Here is a 14,414-nt window from a genome sequence, read left to right on the forward strand (position 1 = left end):
AATACCCAATTATATAATGAAGTATATTTACTAACCCCTTCAAGGGATTCCTCACAAAATCTGCTATAAGCCAGAACTTTTTCAAAGTAATGGCTATTTTAAGGCAATCATACAAAATTGGAAAAGTCTACATTTGCTTGACCAGTTTAAAGCTAGTATGTGCTTTATGTGATTGGTTAAGAGTTAGTGTAAATTGCCTATTACATAGACCATCCCATCATTCAGTTGCTTTATTTTATGAGGAAGCCTGATTTTTAAGGGACAACATTACTCTTACCTTTCCTCAGAAGTGATAAGGGAACCTCTCCTTATGTGGCAAATTTAAATTTCCCACCATGATGCAGCTGACTCAAATAAGTCATTGTGCACACAACTCTCTGACAAAGTAAATCTATTCTTGTTAGCCAGAATATACCACCATATAAACCAGGGTGCAAGCCTCTACTTGCAAAAGGAAGGTTCACCATTTTCTTGTAATGAATCAAGAACATGTCTACAATCCTCTCAAAATGATCATGGCATTGCAACCATCATCCCCCCACACCGAGTTGCTACATACTATAATGCTACTGGACAAAGCACCAGTCATACTAAACAGAAAGCCACGCACAACAGTCGACAAAACACCTTTTGAAGAGATAGTACAAAAAGATAACACAAAAGCATTCCTATACAGTCCCGAATAAAGATCAATATATGCTTAAGAAACACTTTGTAATAGTAGTAGAAAACATACCAAGAACTAATAAATCTTCCACTCACATGCTTAAGAATCACTTCTTAATAGAAACACATTTCCCCTTAAAGGATGACACAAGATAATTAAGTGTATTGTGATCAAGTAATTGTTCTCCCCAAAGCACTGGGTGAACAGGATCCAGAATAATTGTACTGCAATCCCTACAGATGATAGCTTTGCCCCAATGACCCACCAGCTGAGTACACAATCAAGTATCTGAACCTACAGTACCACTAACACCAACAAACAACAAGTTGGTTAAAGGAACCATTTAAAAGGGATGCCAGGAGGAGTCTCAAAACATTGATGTTGCAGTTGGACTGCACTTCTCCACCCACCTGAAAATCCATCAGAAAACTATCAGCTGCCTCTTGCTTAATAGTAGGCAACAAATTCACTACTGTGCTTGCAAAACAAACCAAGCCCCAGACAATTAAAGCTAATGTTCAGTTAACAGAATTGATCCTTTTTTACTGCATACTACTGGGAAGGGGAGTGTCTTGGAAACACTTTTAAAACTAAGCAATATGGCTGTAGTGCAATCTTTCTTAAGCACTGGATTTAAATGGGTACAAGTGCTTAGGATTTCACTGCAGATTTATCATTAATCACTGCAGATTTATCATTAATCTGCTGAACGATGAGAAATTATGTCATAGTATATAGATGCAGTGTCTTTAAGGTAATACAAAAATCCTATTTTGGTTTTGCGGTAACAAGACTAACAACCTGCTGCCTCCCCCCAATGTTTCTCAGCAGACTTAATATTCAAAATGGGTAAATTCTGAGAAGTAGTTGAGATGAATGGCCAAAATATGGCCTTCTTGCACTGATCAACTTCTAGTGATCACAGAAATAGAATAACCCTCTTTTACTTCCTAACTCACCGGGAAATATTGATTTTTAAGAGGAAGTAAACATGAGGGGTTTCTAAAACAGAATCGGAAAAATCACTAGAAAGTAGTCATCCTTTTATGAGCCAGAGGTCAGATATAACCAAAAAGGCTTTTGGTTTGTCTTTTGATCTCTCATCACTTTTGTTAGGCCACAAAAGCTGAAGTCAAATGTACAGGTGACTGGCATATTTAACACAGCTCCAACTCCTTGCTATGTATCCCCAGTGAATAGAGAATGTTCTCTTACAATCTGAGTCATGTGTAATTACAATATGACAAGCCCTCTCTGGGGCTATATGAGCTGGCATTTTTCCTAGCACTTGTCACATCGTGGAAAAACACACATACAAATTAAAAAAAACAGCACACCAACATTTTAAAACAATGGCTTTCTAAGAGGTGTGTGTGGGGGGGAATTCAGCAATGAGACATATACATCCTGGAACTTCAATTTCCAGCAGCAGCCATATGTCTATTCAGTTGTACACACACACATAGACACACACAAGCACACCACACCTAGCAACAATCCCCAGGTCTACAGAGCTCTGTTCCCTCAGGATGGACAGAAAATCATTAAGGCTGGGAAATCAAGGCAAACTGTCAGAAGCAGACACTACAGCACCGAAAACATGCTTTAAGATTCGCTTTCCCAAACAAGCAACTTGCTACCATTGATTTCAGCATATTGTTCTGTTTGTTGAATAGGAACGAAATTTACCCAGGCTTATTGAATCCCTTTGTTAGTTTCGACACTGCCATTTCTACAAAGGGAAAATGAAAACTCCAAGGAAAGTTGTTCTGAAAGGTAAAATATTTTGTCCCAACTACTAGCTGAAAAGTTATGCTGCACACTGACTCTCCAGCAACAAATATGACACAAAAAGAACTTTGGGCAGTTGGAATGAACCCAACAACTCACACCATAGGAGGGAAATACTTGACACTCCACAGTGAACTTATTCAAGTCATATTTAACAGCTTGGAAGTTTTCAAAAAGGAATGCAGCCGTTGAGAGGGGGGAAATATACTGCTTACACTATTTAGTGATTGGGAAAGCTTTTTTTAGCGGTGGGGGTGGGGCGGAGTATATTCTTTAAAGTCACAAAAGAAGACTGACACAAGAACTTAAAATGTACTCCTCAATCCTCCTCCTTTCTTTATCTGTTCTTCTGTATTTTTGATAGTTCTCACCCAGTTCTAAGCAAAATGGATCCATTAGGAAGTTATTCTATGGGACTGCAGGAGTTCTAGATGCCAATAAAGATTACTGATCAGACAGCAGATAACTACTAATCATAGTGTCTACTTAGATAAACAAACCTGTTCCCAAACAAAGCACCTTATTGTGAATGTTACCTTCACTAATCCAACTAAAACACTCAAACAACAGCTTCGAGGTCAAAAGAACCAAAACTGAAAACAAAGTCTCTTTAAGCCTCCTGAAATTAAAGGAAATATCACTTTCATCCTTCAAATTTTAGCATTTCTCAAAGGTTCAGGATTTTTTTTTAATGATGCTGGGTGATGACCAGCCAGTCCCAAGAACACAATCCTCAAAAGCATGGAAATAAGAATATAAGCTGAGCAAATATCTGTCCTGAAACTTGGAGTAGTTGACACTTGAATAAAAATCTCACCGCAGTTCTTACACGTTTACTAGTTAAGAGCACAATGCAAAACAGCAACAACAAAACACACCAAAGGTGACAAAGAAAAAACAACTGGCAGCAACAGGCAAACAAACCCAATCTGTGTAATGCTTTCCACCTTCCACAGAAAGGACACCATGTAAACACTATAATAAATGAAAATAAAACATGGGAATAGTATTGCCATGCAAATCAAACACAACCTTTGCCCAATGAGCTGCAGTCACAGACTGTGGAAATTAAGTATCATTGCAACAGGAACTGAACAGAGATGGTGGAGAGGGGGAATGACAGATAATGCTCAAGAGCCAGTATCTCCGCATAAAAAGTAGGAACCTGCTATTGTCTCTCCACTGGTCAGCTGCTTGCTTCAAGATCCCAAGGATTATCCAAGAGCTACACCTGAGGGTCCTTTTCTATCAGGTTAGCCATGGCTGCAGTTTTTTGCAAAGATCAGTGGCTGCCAACTCAGAACAAGCAGGCAAAGCCAGGAGTTTGAAAGGCGATTGTTTCCCTCCCTCCCCCATTACGCAAACACATTAAATGAGGATTTATCAAGACACCTTTGTGTCGAAACCCTACCTCTTTTTGGCCTAGGGAAGCTGTCATGCAAGTGAAAGACGACTTTCTCCACAAAGTGCTGAATGTTACTATGCTCCGGTCCTCTTACGAACACCATCCAATCATGGGTAAAACCCTCCACAGTGGGTTTCTTCCTCACCTGGGCACGATGCCCAAGCTCTAGTTTCACCTGAACAGCACACTAGAAAGAGAGAGAGAGAAACGGTAAGAAAGATGTTATAATGAGCAGGAAAGACAGACAAGGGATTCCCTCCCACACACCCAACATGTTTCAGGCTTTTCTGGGGGGAAAGGAGGGCAAAAGGAAAGAAGATACACACAAAGAAAACATCGTTCTGCTTAAGAGGTGGGTGAGAAGCCATCCTTCACCCCTTAAACAGGCATTCTTGGTAGCAGGGCAGCTGGGATTGTAACGGAATGTCGGCTGAAATAATGAGCTCAAGACAAGGGGGGGGGGAGAATAATAGCCTTTGAAAGAGAAGCCCTTTACACAGGACGGAGACATCCTGATAGAGTCTGTGCAACGACTCAAAAGAGTGAGGGAAATGTAATATTTTCCTGCTTTTGCTTCCATGGCTTCCACACCGGCTGGCATTTCGATTTCAACCGCCCATTCAACGTGCTGCCAGCAAAAGCACCGATCAAATCCTGCCCAACAGTGGGGGAAGGGGATGAATCAGGAAAAAGCACATTACCCCCCCCCCAAAAATAGTAAAGTAAAACGGGGGGGGGGGTTGCTCTGATTTAACTTAAAAAGGTGAGGGGGGGGAGAACAGAGAGACAGCCCCTCTGGACACACAAACGCCTGACTGCATGCACAGGGGGAGAGAGTATGCGCGGGCTGGGGGGGGGGGGGGGGCAGAGAAAGAAGGTAGCCGCCGGCTGTCAGAGAAGCCACGCCGGGACGAACGCACCATCCTGAGCGGCGCCTTCCTGAGCGGCCAGCCAGTCCCCCGCACGGTACTCACGGCTCCCCCTTGGCGCGCGCGGGCGGGCGGGCGGCTGCCGCGGCTTGCAGAAATATGGCTGGATTATTATCCGCCTCCACCAGCACCACCAACCACCGTGTGTGCGAAGGGAGTGCGCGCTTCATGCAATGGCACAGAGAGAGAGCGCGAGAAAGGAGGGGAGAGGGAGAGAGAGGAAGCCACACGCGCGCACACACACACACACACCCCCGAGAGAGAGAGAGGGAAGGGGGGGAATTCCCCCACCACCCCAACCAACCTCTCTCTCTCTAATTGGAAGCACTAAACGGTGTCTGGGCAGCGCTGGGAGAAGGAGGAGGAAGGGGAGGAGAGACCGGGGAGGAGGGAGGGGGCTGCGGGTACTCACCGAGCTGGCCATGCCTGGGGGCCCCGGGGTGTCTCCTGCGCTCCCCCGCCCCCACCCTGCGAGCTCTAATTCATGAAGAGACTGCGAATGCGCACGGGAAAGGCGAGCCCATGGCGGACGCTCGCTCGCTCGCGCTTGTTCTTCCTCCCGCCGCCGCCGCCGCCGCCTTCTTCCCTGCCTGTGTGTGAGTGCGTGTCTCTCTCTCTCCCTTATTAAACAGAGCCCCCAGCTCTGGCTGCTTGCCTTGGCTGGCTGCTGCGAGCTCCCTAGAGCATGCGCCCTGCTGCACCCCCTCCGAGCCCTGACACTCACAGACACAACACCGGGCCCACACCACCTCCGAAGGAGGAAGGGGGGAGAAAAATGGAAGAGGGAGCCTGAGCCAATCAACGGCGCCGCCAGCCCGAGGACGGGAGGGGGGGGGGGGAGGCTACAGAAGGAGCCCCGCGTGCAAGCTGGGGCCACGCTGCTGCGAGGAATTCCTCACAAGCAACACACACGCTTCCTCTCTTCCCCCCCCCCCACTCCCCGGCCGCGCGCAGCCCCTCCAAGTAACAGGTTATGGAAGGGAAGAAAGGCAAGCGCTGCCGGCCGGCCGGCCCCGAAGGGAAGTCCTGAGATCTGACAATAGGAACCGGATTAAAACCTGTTGGAATGTACCCAGTGTCTAGAACCCGTTTAGTCGCCAGCTAAAGGGGCGAGGGAGGGGGCAGAATATGGTGCCTGATTTTTTTTTTTAGTTTTAAGAAGTTTATTTTGCCGAGGGAAGGGGGGGGGGGTGAAATAAAAACAACATGGAAGCAGTTTGGTCAATTAACTGCCTAATAGTGGAATTAAAAGAAACGGAAAAGTATGTGACTGGGGGTCTGAAGGTTTTGTTCTAAGATTTCTTTCTGCAGGTTATGAAAAAAAATTCAGTATGAAAAGAGATAAGAGTCAAATGGCACAAAATTCTCTTGGGCTTTCCATACATTTGACACCCCCCTTCCAATATCAGCAATAAACTGACTGTGACCCTGAGAAGGGAAATGCCTGGGGAAAAGCCCCTGTGTTGCCCTAATTTGGGGGGGAGGGGAACTGGAATTGCTCCATGAAAAGGAATAATCCATCTGCACATGCTCAAAGGCATTATCTATGGTGGTCCTCCAGAACAGTTTTAGCATAAAGAAACGGATTCTGGGAGCAACCTCTGGCTCCTGACTGCAGCTAGATGTAGAAGCTGTTTACCTTTTGATCACGTTGCATCAAATCTCGTGAGTAAACCCTCTTAGGAGCACATGGAAAGTAGCAGTCTCAAAATAGCAGATAAATTCTTGACTGTAATGGGCATAAACTGTATTAGAAACTTGATGCGCTTTAGCTACCAGCAAGTGTAATCCATATAAAGAGCATTAATCCGGTTAGGTTCCTGGGGGACGGGAAACTATCTGCTTGGCCCCGTTGCTACTTTGATAGATATCCAAGGGTGGTTACTCCCTGACCTGTGGCAGATAAAGGGGGTAACATTGTTTGATTTCAGAAAAGGTATCAGATACTTTCTACATCCTATTTTATGAATTGTGCAGCACAGTAAATTCTAGAGTGTGAGGGGAAACGTTAAGTAGAAACTATTGGCCAGGGAGAACACAAGTTTTCTAGGAAGAATGAAGGGGGAGTTCAGTAGCTTTCTATTTTTATGCCTGTCTGGCATCAAAGCATTACACCAAAAATGTTTTCTCTCCTGTGACTTGTAACAGATTTTCTGGTCTTTTAACAGCATGTAGAAGCTCTTTTTTTTAAAGAAAAAAAATTAAATGAGACTTTTGTAGTCTCTCATAAAGATGATCTCAGTAGGGTTGTATTCTCTTTATTTTGTCCAAGGCATAACATACATAATAGACATGGAAATTTTATCCCAGGAAGGGATGTTTTTAAGATGCTAAGCAAACCCAAAGGGGGGGTCTTTGCTTGTAGCAAGTAATTCACTAATAAGCCTTTAGGCCTGAAAAGAATTTTGTGCCCCTTAAAAGCTTGTGTTGTTCACTTCTGTAAAAGTGAAGCACATAAGAAAAGCCCTGCGAGATCAGACTGAATGTCCATGTCTTCCATAGTGGCCAACCAGATGTTTCAGAGAAGCACGCAGTCAGGCAATGAAAATAAAAGTTTTCGTATGTTGCCTCCCCACTACTGATACTCATTGGTAACTTCAATTTCAGACTGTGGCTACCAGCTGAACACACATACACACGAACACAGGAAGCTGCCTTATACAGAGTCAGACTAGTGCCCTGCTAAGGTCAGTAATATCTACTCTAACATGCAGTGGCTCTTCAGAATCATAGGCAGAGGTCTTTCACATCATGTACTACTTAACCTTTTAACTGGAGATGTCAGGGACTGAACTTGGGACATTTTGCATGTCAAGCCAATGCTTCACTGACCCCCCCCCCCCTGAGCTGTGCATGAATTTGTCTAGTCCACTTTTGAAATCAGCTAGGCTATTGGCCATTGGCATATCTTGTGGCAATAAATTCCATTATTTAATTATGCATTGTGTGAAGAAATGATACTCCCTTTTATCTGTCCTGTATCTACTTCTCATCAATTGTATTGGGTACAATCTAATTCCCAATGTGGAACTATTTTGGTCACCCAGTACACCCTTGCTGCCCTCTTTCCTGCCCTGGAGAGAGAATTTAGGCCTTGCAAAAACCACCAGACAACCTCATAGCATGAAGTCCATACCATGCAATTGTCACTGCTGACTCAGGTGTAGTGGTAGCTAGGGTGATGCCACACAACGTACCTGGTCCCACAGCAGCATCTGCCCAACTTGTGTGACTTGAGAGTTAGAAAAAGTGGAGAACTTCAGAAGCAATGTCTGCTTCTTTAAGAAAAGAATGCTGTTGAGATCTTACAAGACTATGCTGTAAGATGTCAGTGGTCACTTTGGGAGGGGGGGTTGCTAAAGAATCTGCGATCAATATTGCTGAGGATTCCAAGCCTCATTTTTTTCAGGATAGGAATTGGGAGTGGGGAGAGGAGGAAAAATGGAAATAAAAGGAAGAAAGAAGGTAGAACTGGAGGGGGAGGAGCAAAAATGGGAACACCAAAGATGAGGGAAGCAAACAGAAAAAGTGGAGAGAGGAGCAGAATGGGAGAAACAGAAAAGGGCAAGTAGCTAGGTCAGGCTTTCTTAACCAGGGTTTCTGGATGGCCAAGGAAGGATTTCCTGAATGGATGGGAGTTAATGAATTTTTAATATAGATTTTAAATTTGTCAAATATTTATGGGGTGATGTGACCATATATGGTTATGTTGACCCACCACTCCCAAAATGGCCAGTGATGGGCCTGGAGGAAGTGGGAAGGGGAGGGGTCCTGGGTGGGCATGTACACAGCTATGTTTGTCAATCGTATTTTACAGGATGAGGCTACTTCTAGGGTTTCTTGAAGGCTGAAGAATGTTTCAGGGATTTCTCAACAGTAAAAAGTTGAGAAAAGCTGAGGCAGATGGAAGAGAAGGAAAAGGAAGAGGTTGCAGGAACAATCAAAGAGAGGCAAAGAGGGAAAGCAGGAAGATATGGGGAATTATATTTTCCACTGGATCTCCACTTGTAATTTTATAAACCCTCTCAGTGGTCTTTATATTCTTTTGGTCATTTACAAAACATTTATAAAACAGCATGGTTTTGTTTTTCTAATATTTCATAAATGTTTAACAAATATGCCTCCTAAAGCAATTATTTTCAAACTGTTTCAGAAAGCCTCAACATTCTTCAAAAGCTTATTTAGAATTTCTCAATGAGATTGTTTTAAAAAGGTGGATGCTTTTCCCTGAACGATTAATTGCTAACCTAAATGCACCATTCATATGTAGCTGCAGAAGAATGCTGGGATATTTCCACACATTAGTAAAAATAGCGTTATGCCAGCTGAATGGTGTAGTTCTAAATCATATCCCGCATCCCAGCCCATCCTCACCTTTTTGCTGTCTCACTTTTGTCTGCCACCTTTTTACATTTCTCACCCTCTACATCTGCTGTTGGAAATGGCAGAAGAAAGCAATGCGTTTTATATGCAACTCTCTCCCACCCGTCAATCAATCCAGGCAGCCAATCCTCCATGTTTTAAAGATCCCGCAATGCCCGCTAATTTTTTAAAAATTCATACTCCGTTGAAATGCCTATGCATAGAATTATAGATGCATAGTGGTTTTTGAATGCCACTCCTTATGGAATCACGAGTCTTTTGATACTTTTAAACATTAATCTTGTTCCTGATTGGGGGAGGGACTTTAGAGAGGCATGCTTTGTGTTACAAATTTGGAAAAATTCTTTTATTTCTGGCATCACCTGCACGCTTGTCCACCTATTCGTTGCTCCAGGCTTTTCTCCATTTTTTAAAAAGCAGTTCCCATCCCCTGGAAGACGGGAGTGCGAGGGCAGGACGTTGGAGGTAGAGGTAGCGCTTCATCGCCTCCATACATTTCTTTCGCTGGTGGCCTGCTGGTTGTCTGCTGGGCGATAGTGCTTTTTAGGTTGGTGAATCCACTTTTGGGGATTCACCAATTTGCGCTTTAAAAATGGAGGATATAGCAAACAGTTTGCTGGCCAAATGCAGGAGGCGATGGGAGCTGGGAGTGGGTGGGGTTTGGGTCAGGGTGTTACCCAGAATTGTATCCCTCCAAGGGAATTGTGGGGAATGATGAAGATAGCAAGAGGCTGGGTAGTAAGGATCTTTTCTGCTAATTTTTATGGGGGCCTTTCCCTGGGGGAAACCCTCCTCAAATAAAGATGACAATTACGCTTACACTCAAGGGGGGGAAATATTGGGATACTTGCAAAATTCACACACAAGTAAAAACATGCACGCATTAAATTCTGCACGGGGAAAGGTTAGCTAAATAGGGAAATACTGCACCTGCCTTGAGTCCAAGAAAGCAGAGAGATTGACAAGGTCGGGGTGGAAAGCAGTGCTGGGTGTGGAGGGGTCAACACACACACACCCCAAATTTCAAAAATATTATTTCTTCACAGGAAAAAATCTGTGTATGCCTGCACTCGGAAAACAAGCATATGCACTCATTTGCTTTCAGATATGTAGGATGGTGCTCAAGCATTCTTCACCAAAATCTGTTACCAGAAATGGTCTGTCATGAATTATGATGGGGAATTAATATTTAAAGTGATAGGAGCAAGAGGCCAATTAACAATGCTATGGAGCCCACCCTCCAAAGCAGGCATTTTCTGCAGGGGGACTTTTTTCTGTCATCAGGAGATGAACTGTAAAACCTGGCGACTGTTATCCCTAATGGCACCATAGCTTGACTACAAAATCAAAACAAAATGATTATTCTTTTTCTAAGGCACTTTTGTTTCTAGTTACAGAAGAAGCTGCTGCAGTCCTTTGTGGAGCCTACTTAAGAGATCTCTTCCAAACCATAATGTCACCCATTTTCCTTGTAGGCTTGCCCACTGCCTCATATAATCTGAGGTGTACCACTAAAATATGCATGCAATGAGCTTCTACATAATAGAAATACATGAGCTATTGGGCAGAAAACTGCTGAAAGCTATTAACATCCCAAAATAGGAATGTCTGAAAACTGAGTGGTAAGGCACAGCCAGAGAAAGACCTGTAAATGTGATCATTAGCTGAAAGTCCTGATGGGTAAAAGGAATGTTCAGGGAGCATGGGAAAGAAACCATCACATATGCACTGATTTAGAATGTACTGATGACTGAGTAGAAATAATTTTGAAGTAGTAATAGATAGCATAAGGTAAAGGTATCCCCTATGCAAGCACTGAGTCATGTCTGACCCTTGGGATGACGTCCTCTAGCGTTTTCTTGGCAGACTCAATACAGGGTGGTTTGCCATTCCCTTCCCCAGTCATTACCATTTTACCCCCCAGCAAGCTGGGTACTCATTTTACCGACCTCAGAAGGATGGAAGGCTGAGTCAACCTTGAGCCAGCTGCTGGGATTGAACTCCCAGCCTCATGGACAGACAGCTTCAGACAGCATGTCAGCTGCCTTACCACCCTGCGCCACAAGAGGCTCATAATACATAGCATAGATCTATGCAATTGTTCAATTCCTAAAATTCAGAAATGGGTCTGCAAATGAGTTTAACACAAATTTGACTTCGACAGTGCTTAGGACTGCACAGTGAAGTAATAGTTCTGACTATACATCCCATTATTCATATTGGCATAAATGGGACGTCTGTAGGATAACTGCTTAAAGACTGTCAATAAAAAGTAGACCAAACTCTTGACATTAGTGGTACTTCTTGCCACTCTGCAAACCTATGTAGACTGCCTGGAAAGTTAGCTATATTAAGCAAAGGTAAACATACATAAGATTGGGCTGTGAATTGACTGGAGAGTAGATGCTGAGCTAAAATAGATCTTAAAAAGGATAGTTCTGCCTTGAATGCACAAATTAGAGTATTTCTTTAAAACTGTTCTGCTTCCAACTAGCTTGTAAAAGCATGCTATTGGGCTTTCCCACTGATGGACTCCTCAGGCCTCGCCCTCAAAAAGATCTCCAATGCAATATAAACAAAGAGTGTAAGATTCTAAATAAATGAAGAAAGCAGCAAAGATTTCATACACACACTCAGCCCTGGAGAACCAGAAGAGCAGTCTTAAGAAACAAGGAAAACAAAAATGCAACAAATGTACTAATTGAATAAGTGATGATGGATTGGAGAAGTAAAGTCACATATCCATTATTATTTAAGTAAGTATCCAATATTATTTAAGTAATGTTTACATCACTACTAGTTGAGTCAACTCATCTTTTTAAAGTAGAAAAATAAAACTCCTTTGTAGAAGAAGAAAAGCTGTTTTTTTATTCCCTGCTTTTCCCTACCCAATGGAGTCCCAAAGTGGCTTACAAACCTTTCCCTTTCTCTTCCCACAACAGACGCCCTGTGAGGTGGATGGGGCTTAGAGAGCTCTAAGGGAACTGCTCTGTGAGAACAGCCCTAAGAGAACTGTGATTAGCTCAAGGTCACTCAGCTGGCTGCATGTGAGGGGTGGGGAATCAATCCCAGTTCTCCAGATTAGAGTCTGCTGCTCTTAACCACTACACCATACTAACTCTCATTTGAAGTTGCTGTCGGGAAATGTAGAAATCCCTGACTTGGAATACAGAGGTGAGTTAAAGGAAAGATTTATAGAGTTACAGTAGACAGTAGTTCATAATGCAGTTTTCTATCCAAGATACATCAAATCCACATGGCAGTTTTCTCATGTTTTTCAAAGGAACTTTTCTGTTATTCACAATAAATAATGTTTACAAAATCTTAAAAAGTTTAATTTTTTAATGGCCTCTAGGGAAATGATACTTTTTGCCAGCAGATGGCGTAAATAATCTTTGAGCTCTTGTCCTTACTTGACCTTCCTACAGGACCCGGAGCACTCCTACATTTGTAGGGTCCACCTAAGGTTTACCAAAAATAAAAAGGATCAATGGATATATCAAATCAGGGGAAGCTTTGCAAGAAATTGCTAAGAGGTAGTGAGATAAATTTATACATGCATGTACATTAAAGCGTTGCATCCAAATTGTGGTTTTGAAAATGGGTGTTCAGTGTATGCTGGTCCCCCTTTCCATGATACACATTGCAGTTCTATCCACCTGTAGCCTTTCTTCCTTCCTTCCCATTCCCATGGCACCAGACCTTTTTGACTGGATAAAGCTGCAAAATGGCTTACCTCAAAATGGATTGCCCCTTGCAAACCAGTCCAACAAAAACCTACCTTCTGAAGGACCTCCACTGAAAAATCAAAAACTATCTCACATACAAATGTGAAACTGAGAAAGCTGAGGTTGCTGTCAGGGCATGGTGCAGAGATCTGGAGCACCTCTATCTATTTTGTATTCTGAAATGATATAAAAGGAACAGGATTATGGCCTATCCCACTGTGCTTTTTAAAAATAATTTTTATTAAAGTTTTCAATGCATAAAAAGTAGTTAAGAGAATGAAAAATTAGAACAAAAACAATAGGAGAGAAATAGAATGTGCAGATAAATGAACAATTATATACATAGACAGAGCTTACCCCTCTCTTAAACATTCCCTCTCTCTATATATATATATTCTGAGTTTGCCCCTTTTCTAAACTCTATACCTTACTAATTACTTTCAGTTAAGCATTTTCCTCCTGATTTAATATTTATATTTCTTTAATCTATAATCTCATATCCCTATCTTTTGTAATATTATTTTTCATTATGCTGCAAGAAGGCCAATGGATATTTCCAGCGACCCCTACAAGAGGAACTAAGAAAAAAGCCACTAAATTTACTCTTCCTAATGCCATTTAAACTATTGCTAAAACTTTTCTACTTTCGAACTCTTACACTTTCTACTTTCGAACTCTTACATCTTACACTATTCAAAAATATCACAATTAAAAGGGAACACATGGACAGGGGAAAGCAACCTGACATCGTCACTTAGTCACAGAGAATCCTGGATGGGGAAATTTCCACATACTTCCCCTTACAGAACTTTGCTGGCCCTAGCTTGTGTATAGAATAATCCTAAGTGATTACTATAGTATAATCTCCCACAATATTGTTAGGGGGTGCAGTGACATTTAATGCAGGACTTTTAACAGTAGTGATGCATATTTGTTCAAACATCTATATTTTTACAAAATAGTAATTCTTGCAATTCAGGGACTTAAGCATGGCACAAGATATGGTCTGCAGGCCATGACCTATGAAGGGTATGCTCTAAGGCCTATGGCTGTAGCATTATAACTTGCCCCCTTCCATGTCCATGAGGCATCCCATGATGCTGGTACCATATGGCTGACATTGCTACTGTCCTGGAGGATTGCAGTGGGAGAACCAGATGTTTTATGGCAAGAGTGCTTTTCTTGTGAGGCATCTGGATCCCCCAATGCAGTCAGCAGGAAATCTGAGCTTGGTTTTGTACCCAGACACAACACATTATCGCTACTCACATGTTACAGTGAACACAGTATAGCCTACCTATACATGCATATATGCCATGTTCAAGGCTATGCCTAGTGGTTGCTGTCACAGTCTCAAGTCTCAGGTAAAGGTAATAAATCGTTTTGTTCAGGCCAGTGTCCTTTGTTCTGCCTGGGAGTTTTCTAGGAGGCCCAGAGACAATAACAAGGTAATAGAGTAATAAACAAAGCAGAATTAGCTAACCAGTCCACAACAGGTCCAGGAACCAGGT

The 14,414-nt window shown here is 42.7% G+C and overlaps 1 protein-coding gene across 10 annotated transcripts in view; it reads right to left on the reverse strand.

Annotated features, from left to right (window-relative positions):
• Positions 1–12,932, reverse strand: part of MLLT3 (MLLT3 super elongation complex subunit) — a 131,760-nt gene extending 118,828 nt beyond the window's left edge. The window contains exons 1-2 of one of the 10 annotated variants that reach the window (XM_077345196.1): positions 12,912–12,932; positions 3,870–4,050 (exon numbers count right to left, since the gene is read on the reverse strand). In XM_077345196.1, coding sequence (XP_077201311.1) covers positions 3,870–3,966 — 97 coding nt within the window. In that variant the 5' untranslated portion in view covers positions 3,967–4,050; positions 12,912–12,932. Of the gene's footprint in view, positions 1–3,869; positions 4,051–4,783; positions 5,007–5,204; positions 5,560–6,431; positions 6,568–12,911 lie in introns of those variants that run through there. The other 9 variants (XM_077345185.1, XM_077345188.1, XM_077345186.1 and 6 more) reach the window with 9 other exon arrangements.
• Positions 12,933–14,414: the final 1,482 nt, after the last annotated feature.

Source organism: Paroedura picta, chromosome 7 (assembly GCF_049243985.1).
Source record: "Paroedura picta isolate Pp20150507F chromosome 7, Ppicta_v3.0, whole genome shotgun sequence".
NCBI lineage: Eukaryota > Metazoa > Chordata > Lepidosauria > Squamata > Gekkonidae > Paroedura > Paroedura picta.